This window comes from Lissotriton vulgaris, chromosome 12 (assembly GCF_964263255.1).
Source record: "Lissotriton vulgaris chromosome 12, aLisVul1.2, whole genome shotgun sequence".
In the NCBI taxonomy this organism is placed as follows: domain Eukaryota; kingdom Metazoa; phylum Chordata; class Amphibia; order Caudata; family Salamandridae; genus Lissotriton; species Lissotriton vulgaris.
Genome location: NC_141700.1, coordinates 608779116 through 608793746, shown reverse-complemented (window position 1 = coordinate 608793746; position 14631 = coordinate 608779116). Strand labels below are relative to the sequence as shown.

Sequence of the window (14631 nt, the reverse complement as noted above, 5' to 3'; positions counted from 1 at the left end):
TTTGCCAAAAATGTTTGTTTCCATACGATAAAGAAAAGACAGTGGCACAAGCAGCAGCAGGTAAACAACTAGGCACCTGAAGGCTGGAATTTCCGTTTGACATCAACACATGAACCCCCCCCCCCCAACCCCCACCCTCCCTCAAAGACAACAGTGTACAACTGCAAAAGGTATCCATCTGTGATCTTCAATGTTTGGGTCGAAGGGAACGGTTGCACTAAGATGCACACCACATATGTATCACGTTTGGTTGAAAGAGATGCACTTTTGATACTCATTACCTACATGCTACAAGCTTCACAGGCCACTTGCCTCCTCTCACTCTGTCCACACTTCTCATGGTAATGCAAGCAGATGGAACTAGGATGCGGAGGAAGGCACCCTCAGGGAAACTTTGCCCTGCAACGTAGAGACCCATAGACAGCAACCCAACAAAACTAGATCATGCCAGGGTCTGTGCAAACCCAGCTGGGAGACACTGGAGCTCTGGGCAGCGCATCTGCAGATCACGCGATCCTGGTGCTATTGCCTGCAGAACCTCTTCTGAGAAGAACTCACGCCAGATCGTGCATGGGAGAAGGCAATGAGCGGAGCACAAACTGTGTGAAGCAATCCATGGGCGCATTAATACACCTAGTGAAACAATGGAGCCCATAAAGAGGAAACATTAATATGGACTAATCAAAAATTAGAATATCACTTTCCAGAATTAATAGCGGAAAGGGGGATGACACGAAGTAACCAGTGCCTGGGATGGGGTGAGTCTTAGAAGCATGTTCAAAGAACTCTATCTAAGCTTCAACCTGAAATGTTCTTGTAATATACACATAAGATCATGATTAGCAGCGCTGTGCCACAAGGTGCAACACCATTGTTGCTGCCCAATACAAAGATGAGCTTTGCAGTCAAAAGTGCATCTTTTTATTTATGTGAAATTTCAAGCAACAAAGAATTCTCAGGATACATAAATAAACATGGATGGTTTGTTTAAGAAATCATTTTTTCTGTGAGGTCACCTCGGATTTTAAGCCTTTTGCTGGACCCTATATTTTTGCTGGCTTTAGGAGTCCGGGCATTTTACCCCGCTATACAGTAGTAAATTGCCTGTGCTACCCTTTTTTACATGGTTGAATTGGCATATTTAAATAGTCCATAGTAGATGGTACAAAATACACCAGGGGCCTAGAAGTTAAATGCCACTAGTGGACTGCATCACCTATTGTGTCATCCACTACAGTGACAGTGTAAACATGGCTTCAGGCCTACCCATTGTACCCTGACTGTAGCAGTGGAAACCCTGCAGTTCAATGCGTCAAAATAAACTGACATGTAAAAACCTCGCTTTAAATATTAATGATTCACCCCTATGTAAGACTTATAGCCCACCAGGCAGGTTGCTTGGCTTTTACAAGTAGGATATGTGGAAATTTGATGTTAACATGTACTTACAGTAACTAGCAACCAAAATCTATTTTTACTGTGGAAGACCTAGCTGTCCCATGAAGAAAACCATAGCACAGATTAAAATGCTAACAATGTATCTGAGGAATGGGACTAGCTACAAAATAATTTTAAAAACGATAATAATAATTATAAAGAATCCAAATCAATGGAGAAGATGGATGTTATTAATATATATTTGGGAAAGGCAGACTTGGCCGTGCCCAGAGGTGAATACGGTTGGTTGCACAGTATGGGTGTGGCAGGAATTTAGACGCAGGGTGCGCCTAGAGACACTATTTGCCCCCTCGATATCACTCCCAAGACACCCTGCACTACCCTTCACTACAGAGACCGGGTTATGCCAAAGATTATGGAAGCTTTGGCTCCACGCGATGGGGCAGATGTTTCGAGACAGTACCTTTACACAGACAGCACACTTGAGAGCTCAGGACTGCTTGACAGAATGACATATTACCAGCTTAGAGCAACGCTGCACACACTCTTGGACTCCTTCCCAATAGCGCCACCAACGTTCCAGGTGTTGGAAGAGTTCCTGGTGAACCACTCACCAAGTAAACTCATCACTCAGCTCTACTCCGGTATGCAGCATGTGTCACTGGTAAGTGTCCCCCCACCAGAGTGCGAGTAGGAGGAGATACTGGGAGTCCCCTTTGTGGAGGGTGCCTGGTCATACTGCTGCGCGCAGACAAGGGAGATGTAATCTAACTACAGACTAAGGCTAATTCATTTCAAGTTCATTCATAGACTGTATAGGACTCCTGTGTGGTTGCATAGTGCTGGCCTGAGTGAGGATGCGCACTGCGTGGGGTGCGGGGCACTGGAGACGTCTTTCTGCACTTGGCCTGCCCGGACATCGCAAGATACTGGGGGTGTATTTTTTATATGCTTGAGGCCGTGCTAGAATGCAGGTTTGAATGCTCCCCTTTGACTGCTTTATTCTGATATGCGCGCAGGTGCCTGTGGAGACTAGCAAACTGGCGGCTTTGCCCTTACTGTTAGCGAAGCGACAAGTTGCAATGTGCTAGGGCCGAAGGCGAAGCCCACTTATGAATGACTGGCTCAAGGATGCAGCATTCGCCCACAATCGGCTATAGCAATCTTGGGAACTAATGCCTGCATGGGCACGCCCTCAGGATATATGGGAAGCGCTGCAGAGTTACCTTAGATCTCCCGCCCTAGACCAAACCATAGCACCTACTGCGGATGAGTAGGGAATGTGGGGGCACTGCCAACCCATCTGCGATGGTGCTGGACATGCTGGTACAGCTCGCACATATCTTACCTTATAGCCAGAGAGAAAACCCCTCCCCTTCTCTGCCTTCTTCCTTCTCCTCCCCTGTTTTTAGGCACCCTGTGGTTCGACCGGGGTGGAAACATGGTACATTGATATCGGGACATTTTAATGTGAGAATCGCACCCTCAACAATATCATAATAAACTCTATTAGAGAATATGCCTGATAAACATACCCTAATCTCTGTCCCAATGGATATGCACGCTATCAATGTACTTTGCTGTAGCGCCTTCTTAATGAAAATGTAATAAAATCAAAAATAAAAATTAAATATTTAGGAAAAGCAACTTTCAGAAAGTTACATTTTCCCCGCCTGAAGTTCCTGGAGGTCAATTTGCATAGACCCTCTAGCTTCTCCCAGTCAGTAATTAGACTTAAACAGAAGCAAATTGGTGTAAAAAAAAAACCTATAACAAAAGGCTGACCTGAATGGTCAGCGAGGACGTTTCTGTATCCCCCACAAGATAAGGTAGTGGAGGTTGGGGCGTACTTTTTGACACTACAGTGTCAAAACCTGCTTGAATGTTAAATCCTACTTGACAGGTCTAGTGGAGCTACATAGAACCCTTGGGGCACACTTGAAATGGGGGAGATAACAGGATGGCAAGACAATTCTTGTAAATCCACTGTGGTTGCTTCAGTCTTGCTTTTGTCCTACCAAACGTCTGGCTCTTGGATTAAGTTAACTCTTCATTTTAATTTTCTCCCTTTTCAAAGTGTCCCATTTACAAACAGCAGGCATCTTGCTCCCAGTGTCTGGTAGACACAGTGACATATTTGTAACTGAAAAATACAGTCAATTTTTTTTTTTAAATGGTAGAAAATTGAAGTGTAGAAAAACGTTTCTATAAAACATTGTCTTATTGTTGTCTTAATGTTTGTCTCTCATTTGATTAAGATAATTAAGTACTAATGTTTTATGAAGCAGGGTTCTTTACATATAATTCTTCACATTTATATAAATGACTGTATTTTCCTATAAGAAATATGGCTATATATTTAGAGGCCACTGGGAGTAAAATGTCTGATGTTTGTAAAGACAAGGACATGGGAGAAAATTAAAATGATGAGTTTTATGTAATGCACATAAACAAAATTAATGATTTAGTTGAATTTTCTCCCATTTCAATACACACTGCATCTCGCTCCCAGTGGCTGGTAGAAAAGCAGTCATTCATATAATTGAGAAAATACTGCCATTTTTCTTTTTAAATGGGAGAAATTTAAAGTGGTGAAAAATGGTTCATCAAGTGCTGAAAATTTTTCTTTATTATGAACATTTTCGCAGAACATTTTTCCGCGCTTGAAATTGTAAATGTAATGGTGGCACATTTGCTGAAAGCTATGTCCTGTGCCACAAGCACACACAACACAGGCTCTCCGTCACCCATACACATATATCCAATTCATTCACACATGTTCATGTATCCCCAAGAACCATGCACTCACGGACGCACATGGCATCCCTATCGCAGTACCACTAGTCACAATATTTTGTCCAACCCGTAGTAGCGGGCTCCATGGACATTAGGTTTAAAGTCAATGAAGCTTGGCGAAGTGGTGCCTGGTAAGAATGCGCAAGTTACTTGGCCTTCAGTAAGCTCACATTTTTCACTGATCAGAAGTAGCTCATTACAGAAAGGTTGGAGACCCATACTTTAAAGCTTTTACACGTGTTCTACTTTTAATTATTGATTTATCTTCCTTCCTACACAGCCACAGTAAAACACATTTCGGAAAAGGATTCAAAATAAGGAAACCAGGAAATGGAGACTCTCTTGCCTTACCGATCCTTTTTGCTGCTTCTGTTGGACTTGTCTATAGAGTCTTCCTCTGTCCCCTGATCCTCTTTGCCCTCCTCCCAGTCCTTGAAAGAGGACACTTTTGACTTCTTTTTCTCTTCCTGGGTCTCCTCTTCCTTTTGCTCACGCTCCTTTCTCTTCTGAGCGGCCAGTATATCCAACCCTAGTAGGGAAGTCCGAGGAGCAGGAGTTTTAAACACATGCTGCTCAACAGATGCACATTTCTTTTTGATGACCAGACCTCCAACCTGCTCCTCTGCATTAATGCCTTCAAGGCGATGGAGAGAGGCATCATCGTCCATGATGTTTCCCTGTGGAAGACTTCACTGTGGCAAACCGCTGGAAAACAAAAATACACAAATTTGGAATACTAGCAAACAAAGCAGCTCAATTGGAAAACGCAACAGCAGGGCACACGACTAGGTTTCTAGGCTTGAATTCCAGTAAGGAGAATGTTGTTTAAAGTTTACCACTGAGGTCAATTATGTTCCAAATTCATACTGGTGGTACTAAGCAAATCTGGTGTGTACACTGTAAAAAACAACTTAACTGCACACACTACGAATGCTAAAACACAATGAGTAAATGGTGTACACAACAGACCAAAACCAATGACTGTCCCACAAGCCCATCAATGTCAATATAAATCAATTGAAATCCTACATCGATGTCAACATACTCTCCAAATTCAGATCAAATCAAATGCACTGCTAAACATTGATCTTCATAGTCAATGATTTAAAAGAGACTATTGTAGGATCAGAAATGTGAAATCGAGCAACTGTTCTATCATGCAAGGATTTCACGCGGTCTTCATGAGCCGTGCAGCTGTACAAACCATGGCTTTTGCACTAAGGCCAAGGAGTGTAAAAGTCCTGAACCGTTTATTCTGCTTAGTTTCACTTTTGTTTTCAATAACTGAAATATCAGATAGATCTGAAAGGTCGATAAACTGCAGATGTCGAAATTGCACCAGTCCTTAGCACTGTGAGAATGTATTCATGCTTTGATAAGATTCCCATTAGTGTTTGGTTTAAGCTTAACTTACAAAATCTGTTATTGGCACACATCTGACAGCCATTTCAGTTCAGGTCAATGAAGTTCAATTGGTATAAAAAGATTGGGTCAGCTAGGTCTGGCAGAGCATACTTGGATGTCGACTGCTTTGTACCTCTCAAGCTTAAGCTTAAATAAATATATCTCCACAACTGTTTGATTGCTGTCTCTTATTAACAGACAAGTTTACCTGATTTGTGCATTCACAGACTGGGGGCTTGTCGAAGATCCACCAAGTTAATCCAGAAATACCAGAAGGAGCCGCTGACAAGTGGTCTGTTGGAGAACCGAATGTCTTTGGAGTAGGTACTCACAGAGGGGATGGAGTTTCCTGCGGTCACAGTCTGAGGGTATCTATCACCAGTACCCAGAGACACAAGGTTAACTTGGCTAGACCAAAATAACTCAAGAGGTAACACAGTTGTCGAGACCTGGTAAGAAGTACCATGGATGTGAATATTTAAATTATATGAGAGGTGTCCAATGATAAATATGGCCATAGGGACAGTATAGTGTGTTGTAATTGGGAATGTGAAAGTTCGACATGATGTTGATTTTCAGTGGCCAGTGGTGTGCAGCATTTGACAAAAAAGATTCACCATTACTGCACTAAAATAATATGTGAAAATGCCAAATGTTGATTTTTAGCGGCTGATAGTGTGACAGAAAGCATTTGCATTGTGGAAAAGAAGATTCAACATTACCGTACTAAAATAATTATCTTCTAGAAGTAGTGAGAAAAATGGGTAGTTGTAATAAATGTGGTAAAAATAAACATTATGTAGATGAAGTACAGCCATATCCAGCAGAACGAACTCCAGCAGGGGAGATTATGACTACATATGGGATGGAGATTAGACTGTTTCTGGATTTTTGGGAGGAGTATAGTTAAAAGGATCCCTAATTACAGTTTCAATTGAATGGCTCTGATAAAGTGGCTCTATATATACTGGACCAGATTAAGGTACAGTGTATAGAGTCCACAAACCCCAGAGGTATAACAGAGGTTAAAGCCAGGTGTGACCTTACTTTCTAAAGTGGTAGCTTGGTCGAGCAGTAAGGCAGTACCAGAGGACAGTGTAAAGCATTTGTTGTACACACTAAGTCAGCAAAAGGTTTCACACACTCAAAGACTGAACTCCAGGCCAATTGTTTTCATATCAAAGATATAGTTGTTTTATTTTTAGAACCTACAGGTATCAAAATATACTGTTCTCAATATGAGCGGTCTCCGATGAGTACTTTGCAGAAAGGCAATAAACTTTGTAAACACCATAGGTACAGGGGTTGCAGGAGGCAACACAATTCTACACACAATTTAGCATTGAGCTCAACTGGTTTTTCTATATAAACACAGTTGATTACTTTATAGATTACTTTGGTAGTTCCAGGACTGGATCCTAGATTGAGTCCTGGGGTCTAAGCTGAAAACAATTTAGTAAAAAGGTTTAGTTATTGCAGTGATTTTTCAGGAATATAAAGCTATTTTAAAAGTTCACACTTTTCAACAGAAATCTGGCAATATTATCCAATGGGAGAAAAATCAGGTAGCAGGTACAGTACGATCTTGTTATGTTTGTAATCCAGTACTGGGCGCCTAGGTCCAGCACTGAGGTCTCAACTTAAAACAGGTAAGTAATTAAGTTTCAGTATTTCGTGTGATTTTTACAGAAGATTTCAAGTTTTCAAAAGTAGACACTTAAAAGAAATTTCCTAGAAAAGCAGACAATGGATTCCTATGGAGAAAGGAATATGCTACTTACCAGTATGCATCTGTTCTTGGCATAGAGGGCTGCAGAGTGGTACATTATGAATAGATCGCCATCTGGTGTTGGGCTTGGATGATTGCACTTGTTTTTCTCTTGGAGAGTCTTTTATAGACTGGTGACTCCTCCTTTGGTTGCTAGTGCGCATGGGCATCGGCTCCATCCTTAGATTGTTTTGCCATAGTAGGGTTAGATGGAGTAGTATGATAGAATACAGATAGAAATGCCCATGTAAGTGTATCTAAATAAGATAGTGTTGGAACAGACACAGGTTTCCGGGGAGGCTGGGAGGGCATGTACCACTCTGCAGCCCTCTATGCCAAGAACAGATGCATACTGGTAAGTAGCATATTCCGTTCGATGCATATGGGCTGCAGATGGTACATTATGAATAGACTATACAGCAGTTATCTCCCTAGCGGTGGCTACCAGTGTCTGTTGCAACAGTTTGAAATAAAGTCTTTAATACAGCTTGTCCCACTCTAGCTTGCTGTGTTGTGTGCACATCTACACAACAGTGTTTTGTGAAGGTATGCGGTGTAACCCAGGTAGCTGCTTTGCATATGTCATCTAGTGGAATGTTTCCTAAGAATGCCATAGATGCTCCTAGTTTACGTGTAGTGAGCTCTAGGAGGAACAGTTAATGTCCTCTTTGCTTTTAAGTAGCATATTTGTATACATTTTACAATCCACCTGGCAATGCCAGCTTTAGAGATGGGATTGCCCTTATGTGTAGGAGAAAACGGGGGCGTGGCTAGCAGGCCAACATGGCGGACGGAGTTTGCTAGCGCTCCGGTGCCGCCGGGGGAGTAAATATCCTGCAGCCCACGCCGAGGGGCCGTTTTCACCCAAAAAGGGCTGTATCCGGAAGCTAAGACCCCCCGCCTGCTCCGCTGAAAATCCTGGAGTTCTGGCGGCAGGGGCTCCGGAGCTACGCCGTGTTTGATTCTGGGGCCTGGCATCACGCTGCAGGCCGGGGCCTCGAGTGGAGGAAGTGCCCGGAAAGCGGGGAACAGGAGGCAGCGATACGCCGGAGCCTCCGGGACCGGAGGCGGACCCCCGCGACAGAGACCCTACCCCTGCGGCTGCCGAGGAGTGCGGACGGCGCCTTAAGAACCCTGGTGCCGGAAAGGGAGACGGAGACTGTGGACGGTCCTGCGCTGTGGGCTGGGGCTCCGGAGCAAAGGCGCTGAGGACCGACTACTCCCACCGCCGGCAGTGACTGCCTACTGGGGTTCCCCCCGCCTGGCCCGCTGAACACCCGCAGGGACCGGAGGTGAGGAGCCCGAGGGAGAGAGGGGGGACCCCTGAGGCCTTGCGCTCCGGATGCCGCCGGGGGAGTAAATATCCTGCAGCCCACGCCGAGGGGCCGTTTTCACCCAAAAAGGGCTGTATCCGGAAGCTAAGACCCCCCGCCTGCTCCGCTGAAAATCCTGGAGTTCTGGCGGCAGGGGCTCCGGAGCTACGCCGTGTTTGATTCTGGGGCCTGGCATCACGCTGCAGGCCGGGGCCTCGAGTGGAGGAAGTGCCCGGAAAGCGGGGAACAGGAGGCAGCGATACGCCGGAGCCTCCGGGACCGGAGGCGGACCCCCGCGACAGAGACCCTACCCCTGCGGCTGCCGAGGAGTGCGGACGGCGCCTTAAGAACCCTGGTGCCGGAAAGGGAGACGGAGACTGTGGACGGTCCTGCGCTGTGGGCTGGGGCTCCGGAGCAAAGGCGCTGAGGACCGACTACTCCCACCGCCGGCAGTGACTGCCTACTGGGGTTCCCCCCGCCTGGCCCGCTGAACACCCGCAGGGACCGGAGGTGAGGAGCCCGAGGGAGAGAGGGGGGACCCCTGAGGCCTTGCGCTGTGCAGAGAGCCGGGACCTCTAGTACCGCTACTGCCCTGAATATTGGAGAAGGCGGGCTTAGGCGGGCAGGGACCCATGGGCTCGGGACCGGACCCTGCTGCGGAGCCCCGAATGCTCGCTGAGAAGCGGCAGAGCTGAGGTGGTGCAGGGCCTGCCTCCACGCGGTGGGCCGGAGCCTGGGGCGCCGGCGAAACCTGAGGTGACACGGGTGACACCCCCGAAGCGCCACTAATGATGCACCACCGGCCAGCCCTCTTATGTCTGCCCTTCGCTTATTCATAACTAGGAGTCCAAACGTGGCGGCGCCCAATTGATCCTACTGCCGACCTTGGACCGCCGGATTCAGATTGGTAGAGGGAGGACATATCGCCTAAGGGTGGATGACACTGTGGAAGACTTCGACGCCCCTATAATCTGGACAAGGTGGAAAGCGCCCCCCCCCCGCGGAATCACTGAGAACTTTCAGCAGCTACCCCCGGGTATGAGTGCTAGGAGAGGCCAGCGGGGAGACTACCGGGGAATAAAGCACACATCGGGCGGCTGAAACTCCCCCCCCCCCGGAGCGCACCCCTGCCGCCAACCGGACATCCGACGTCTACCATGGTGCGTAAAGGCGTGAAGAATGTGGAGGGCAAGGAGGGAACGATCACGGGACCCACTCTGGATGCGGACCCCGGGGGCTCTGCGCCACGGACACTGACCTCCACCAGCTCGGAGAGCCAGCAAGGCGACAGCTGGATCTTATACTTAAAGACATCAGAGACTCCAGGGCTGTGATGGAGACGCAGATGGGCACCCTCACCACTAACCTTTCCTTGCTTAAGGCAGATCATGAGAAACTAGCGGATAAAGTCAAAGATCAAGGTCTGTCGATAGCTGAACTTGACACACACGGACTCCATCTAATTGATCCAACATCAAGTAAAAACCCTGATGGAACGCATGGAGGACGCAGAAAGGCGCTATCGATGCAATAACATCCGCGTTATTGGCCTGCCGGAAAGAAGCAAGGGGTCCCGTGCGACAGAGTTCATGGAACAATGGTTCCGAGATAACGTTGCCTCTGAGGGTCTGTCACCGTTCTTCTGTGTAGAGAGGGCTCATAGGATCCCAACTGGCCAACCAAAACCAGGACAATCACCACGGCCGCTTATTGTCAAAATCCTAAACTACCGGGACAGAGACATGCTGCTAAGCCAGGCCAGAATAAAATCGGTCATACAGTGGGAGAACAAACTAATATCACTGTATCCGGACTACACCACTCAAGTGCAGAAACAACGGTCCTCCTACTATGAAGTGAAACAGAGACTCCAAAAGGCAAAACTGCGCTACGCCTTATTGTTCCCTGCGCCTGAAGGTGATCCATGACCAAAAAACTCATTTCTTTGAAAGCCCCACCGACGTGGAGGAATGGATGGAAGTGATGGAGATTGAGGAACATCTGGACCCGACGCAGGACTCTACAGACAATGGGTCCAAAGAAAGCTCGACTCAGGGAGAGAACAGGAAAGGCGCCCGACGCAATCACCCGAAGCAGCGCAAACCGACCGCCCACCAACAGAAGCAGGGACAAGATGATGCAGTGGCAGCGGTGGGCTCCTTCAGAGACGACCGAGAGACAATTAACACTGATACTGAGGCTAGCACTATACACTCGGGCTCGGACAACAGTATGGTCCTGTTCCCGACTGTGACACCCAGAGCCGCGGACAAACTTCTAGACAATGCCCAAGAGTAATACCTCCTATGGATCAGACCTGAGGCTTGAGTACAACATGATATCCTTTTCTGTATGAACTAGGGGGGCGGCGGGGGTGAGGGAGGGGGGAAACTATGTTTGCTTGGAGTATATATGTGGTCCTTATTTTGCTGGCGAACACTATGTGGCTTAGACTCGGGAGGGGATAGAGACTTAAGTGCGTGGCTCGTAGGATGAGGTTCATACACCTCCTGTGCCCCTAAGACACATGGCTGCAGCTTGTTGACTGTATCAGTAAGTGACCACCCTTATTCCCCCCCTCCCCTCCCCTATTCCTCTGCTTCCCCCCCCCTCCATAAGACGTGGCTACATATACCAAACATTTTCGAGAGAACTCTCCCGGCGGCGCCGTTGAGCCGGCGGTTTGACCGAGTATGGCTCCATGGACACGGCAAGTGCTTGGCCGACCCCCCACTAGCGTATGCACCGTTACCTGTTTACTTACGTTTCAAAGTTTATGGTTCGGCACAGCAGGGTTTAGAGGCTGCGCCTCCATAGTTGGGGTTTGGGATAGAGAGGGTACTGTCTCCTGGTTGACAATGAAGAATCACTTGCTAGGACATATGGGAACACTCCTTGCGACACCTACAAAGGGTTATGGCTGACGTAAAAGGAAAGTATACGCTGGTCACCTGGAATGTGAGAGGGCTGGGGGCGGTGCAGAAGAGACACAGAGTGCATGCTTTCTTGCTTAGACAAAAGGCACATATAGTGTTCCTACAGGAGTCACATATGACACACTCCGAGGCACTCCTACTACGGAAGAAATGGAGGGGTACTATATTCTCTACAACATACTCTGCCTTCTCCAGAGGAGCCACGATATGGGTACGCCACGGCACTCCGTTTGTGGAACTGGAGAGACGAACTGACGAACAAGGGCGCTATGTATTGGTGAGGGGCACCCTGGGCGGGGAGGTGGTAGTCTTGGGCAGCATCTATGCCCTGAATTTTCACCAAGATAGATTCCTTGCTACAGTGGGCCGGGCGTTGGCGGACTGGGTAGACGTCCCCTGGATCTTGGGAGGTGACTGGAACATGATCTTAGATGTGGCCCTCGACAGATCACACCCCCCCTCCAGGCGGCGGGAATACATAAACTGTCAGAATCATTTGGGACATGGCTCCAGGGTTGGCGGTTGGTTGACATCTGGCGCGCACTGCACCCAACACACAAAGAATACTCATGCTACTCCCCTGTGCACAACCTACATACCAGGTTACATAGGTTTGTATGCTCCAACTCTGTCACGGCTAGATGCGTCACATCGGATTACCTTGCTAAAACATTTTCAGACCATCGGCCACTAACACTTGACCTACACTGGGGTAAGGTGCCCTCACCAGTCCCTACCTGGAGACTTAACCCCACGCTGCTCGAGGATGGCCCGTTTCGGTCACATATAGCTGACACCTTGACTGATTACTTCGATACAAACTGGGACTCTGCGTCCTCGAATCTGATTGTGTGGGATGCAATGAAAGCTGTAGTAAGGGGGGCTGCTATAGGCCGACTAGTGGGAGCCAGACAGGAAATCCATGGTAATTTATGCAAAGTGGAAAAGCGCTTGCGTGATCTTGAAAATGCGGCAGGGCAGGATCCCGACCGAAAAGCTGATCTACAACAGTGTAATATCGAGCATGCTGAATTGCTGGAAACCCTGAGGGTGATGGACTATGGGGCCTATCTGAAACGCCAACAGGCGGAGGCGGACAGATCCGGTGCTCTGCTTGCCCGGCTGGTTCGGGATGCCCCTGAGAGCCCTACAATAACGACTATCCGGAACGCAGCGGGTGAGCAGGTGCACACACAACTGGGAATTAACACTGTATTTAAGACTAACCTGGAGAACCTCTATGCTCCCCCCTCTGTGGATGACGGGGACGAAATGGCGGAATTCCTGGGAGAGCTAACGCTCCCAGTGTTGGCCCCAGGAATCCAGGCGGCCCTAGCTGGGCCTATAACACAGCACAAAATAAAGATAGCAATCCACACACTTAACCGAGGCAAGAACCCGGGCATGGATGGCCTGCCAGGGGAGTATTATCAAACATATGCTGATGTGCTGGCCCCCGTACTGGAGAAAATATACAACACCGCTTACGAGGTTGGCCATCTCCAGGCTACCACCATGCAGGCCTTGGTGATTTCTATCCCGAAACCCGGTAGGGACACTCAAGATGTAGGTAACTACAGGCCCCTCTCCATGCTCTCCACGGAGTATAAGATCCTTAGTAAGGCTATTGCCATGCGGATCCAACACCACCTCCCTGGCCTGATCCATACTGATCAATGTGGCTTCCTCCCAGAGAGGAGCACCTCCCAAAATTCGAGGCGACTCCACGCCCTTATGACAACTACCCCTCATAACTTACCACACGCTGGCTGTATAGCCCTGGATCTCCGCCAGGCGTTTGATTCCCTGACGTGGAACTTCATGTTCGAAGTCCTGCATCGCTTTGGTTTCCCGGAGGCCCTTATAAAATGGATCCGCTTACTGTACACAGGTCCGACGGCTAGGGCGCGCCTGGGAAGACACACATCTGACAGTTATGAAGTCCATAGGGGCACCCGGCAGGGCTGCCTACTGTCGCCACTACTGTTTGTACTGACGCTGGAACCCCTGGCTATTGCGCTCCGCAATAGAGCTGAGGAGGAAGGCATACCGGTGGAAGGCACCAACCACATGGTCTCTATATATGCTGACGACATCTTGGTGTTTCTCCGGAACCTGCGAGGGGACCACTGGCGACTGTCTTCAGACGCTTTGAGACCATATCTGGATTGGCTATAAACCAGAGAAAGTCCCTAGGTTTCTTCTTCCGAGATGGAAAACAGCCCCCCACATACAGTTCGGTGCCTATGAAATCCAAGTGGCACCGACCCGGAGGCCCAAATTGACGGTAATATCCGTAAGGCCATTACTGGCCTACGAGGTAGCATAGGCTTCTGGACGTCCCTACCCCTATCGGTAATGGGACGAGTGGCGGTCTCGAAGATGGTCCTGCTCCCCCGCATACTGTATTATTTTATAAACCTGCCGGTCCTGCTCCCGCGACAAATTTTCACCACACTAAATACGTTACTTTATTTATTTATTTATTTCTGATTTTGTATAGCGCCTGGTTACACTGTCAGTGTGTCCCCGCGCTGTCAGAAGAGTCAGTTGCTCCGACAGTCAGAAACAGGATGGGCTAATCTTTAGGAAAGAGGAATGTTTTCAGTTTCCTGCGAAAGATGAGCTCCGATGATTCCACTCTTAAGCTCGGGGGGAGAGAGTTCCATTTGTGTGCCACCAGAGTACGAAAGGATCTGCCTCCCATTCTGGCTTTCTTGTGTCTGGGGACAGCAAGAAGGCCTGCTCCTAATGAGCGGAGTTGACGGGTGGGCGTGTAGGGGCAAAGCAGGTTATGAAGGAAGGCCGGACCCTTGCCATGTACGATCCTGTGGCCAATACACAGGGCCTTAAAGTCGATCCTTTCGTTAATCGGGAGCCAGTGTAATGTTTGTAGGGATTTTTTAGAGGAGGCTCTTCTGGGCAGCCGGAGTACCAGGCGAGCTGCAGCATTCTGGATTGTCTGCAGTCGCCGCCGACTAGAGACGTTGGCACCTAGATACAGGGCATTTCCGTA

At 48.2% G+C, this 14631-nt stretch overlaps 1 protein-coding gene across 2 annotated transcripts in view; it reads right to left on the bottom strand.

Moving 5' to 3' along the window:
• Positions 1 to 14631, bottom strand: part of DHX38 (DEAH-box helicase 38) — a 1070683-nt gene that overhangs the window by 981831 nt on the left and 74221 nt on the right. For both annotated transcript variants that reach the window (XM_086945550.1, XM_086945552.1), the window contains exon 2: positions 4546 to 4899. In XM_086945550.1, coding sequence (XP_086801676.1) covers positions 4546 to 4862 — 317 coding nt within the window. In that variant the 5' untranslated portion in view covers positions 4863 to 4899. The remainder of the gene's footprint in view (positions 1 to 4545; positions 4900 to 14631) is intronic.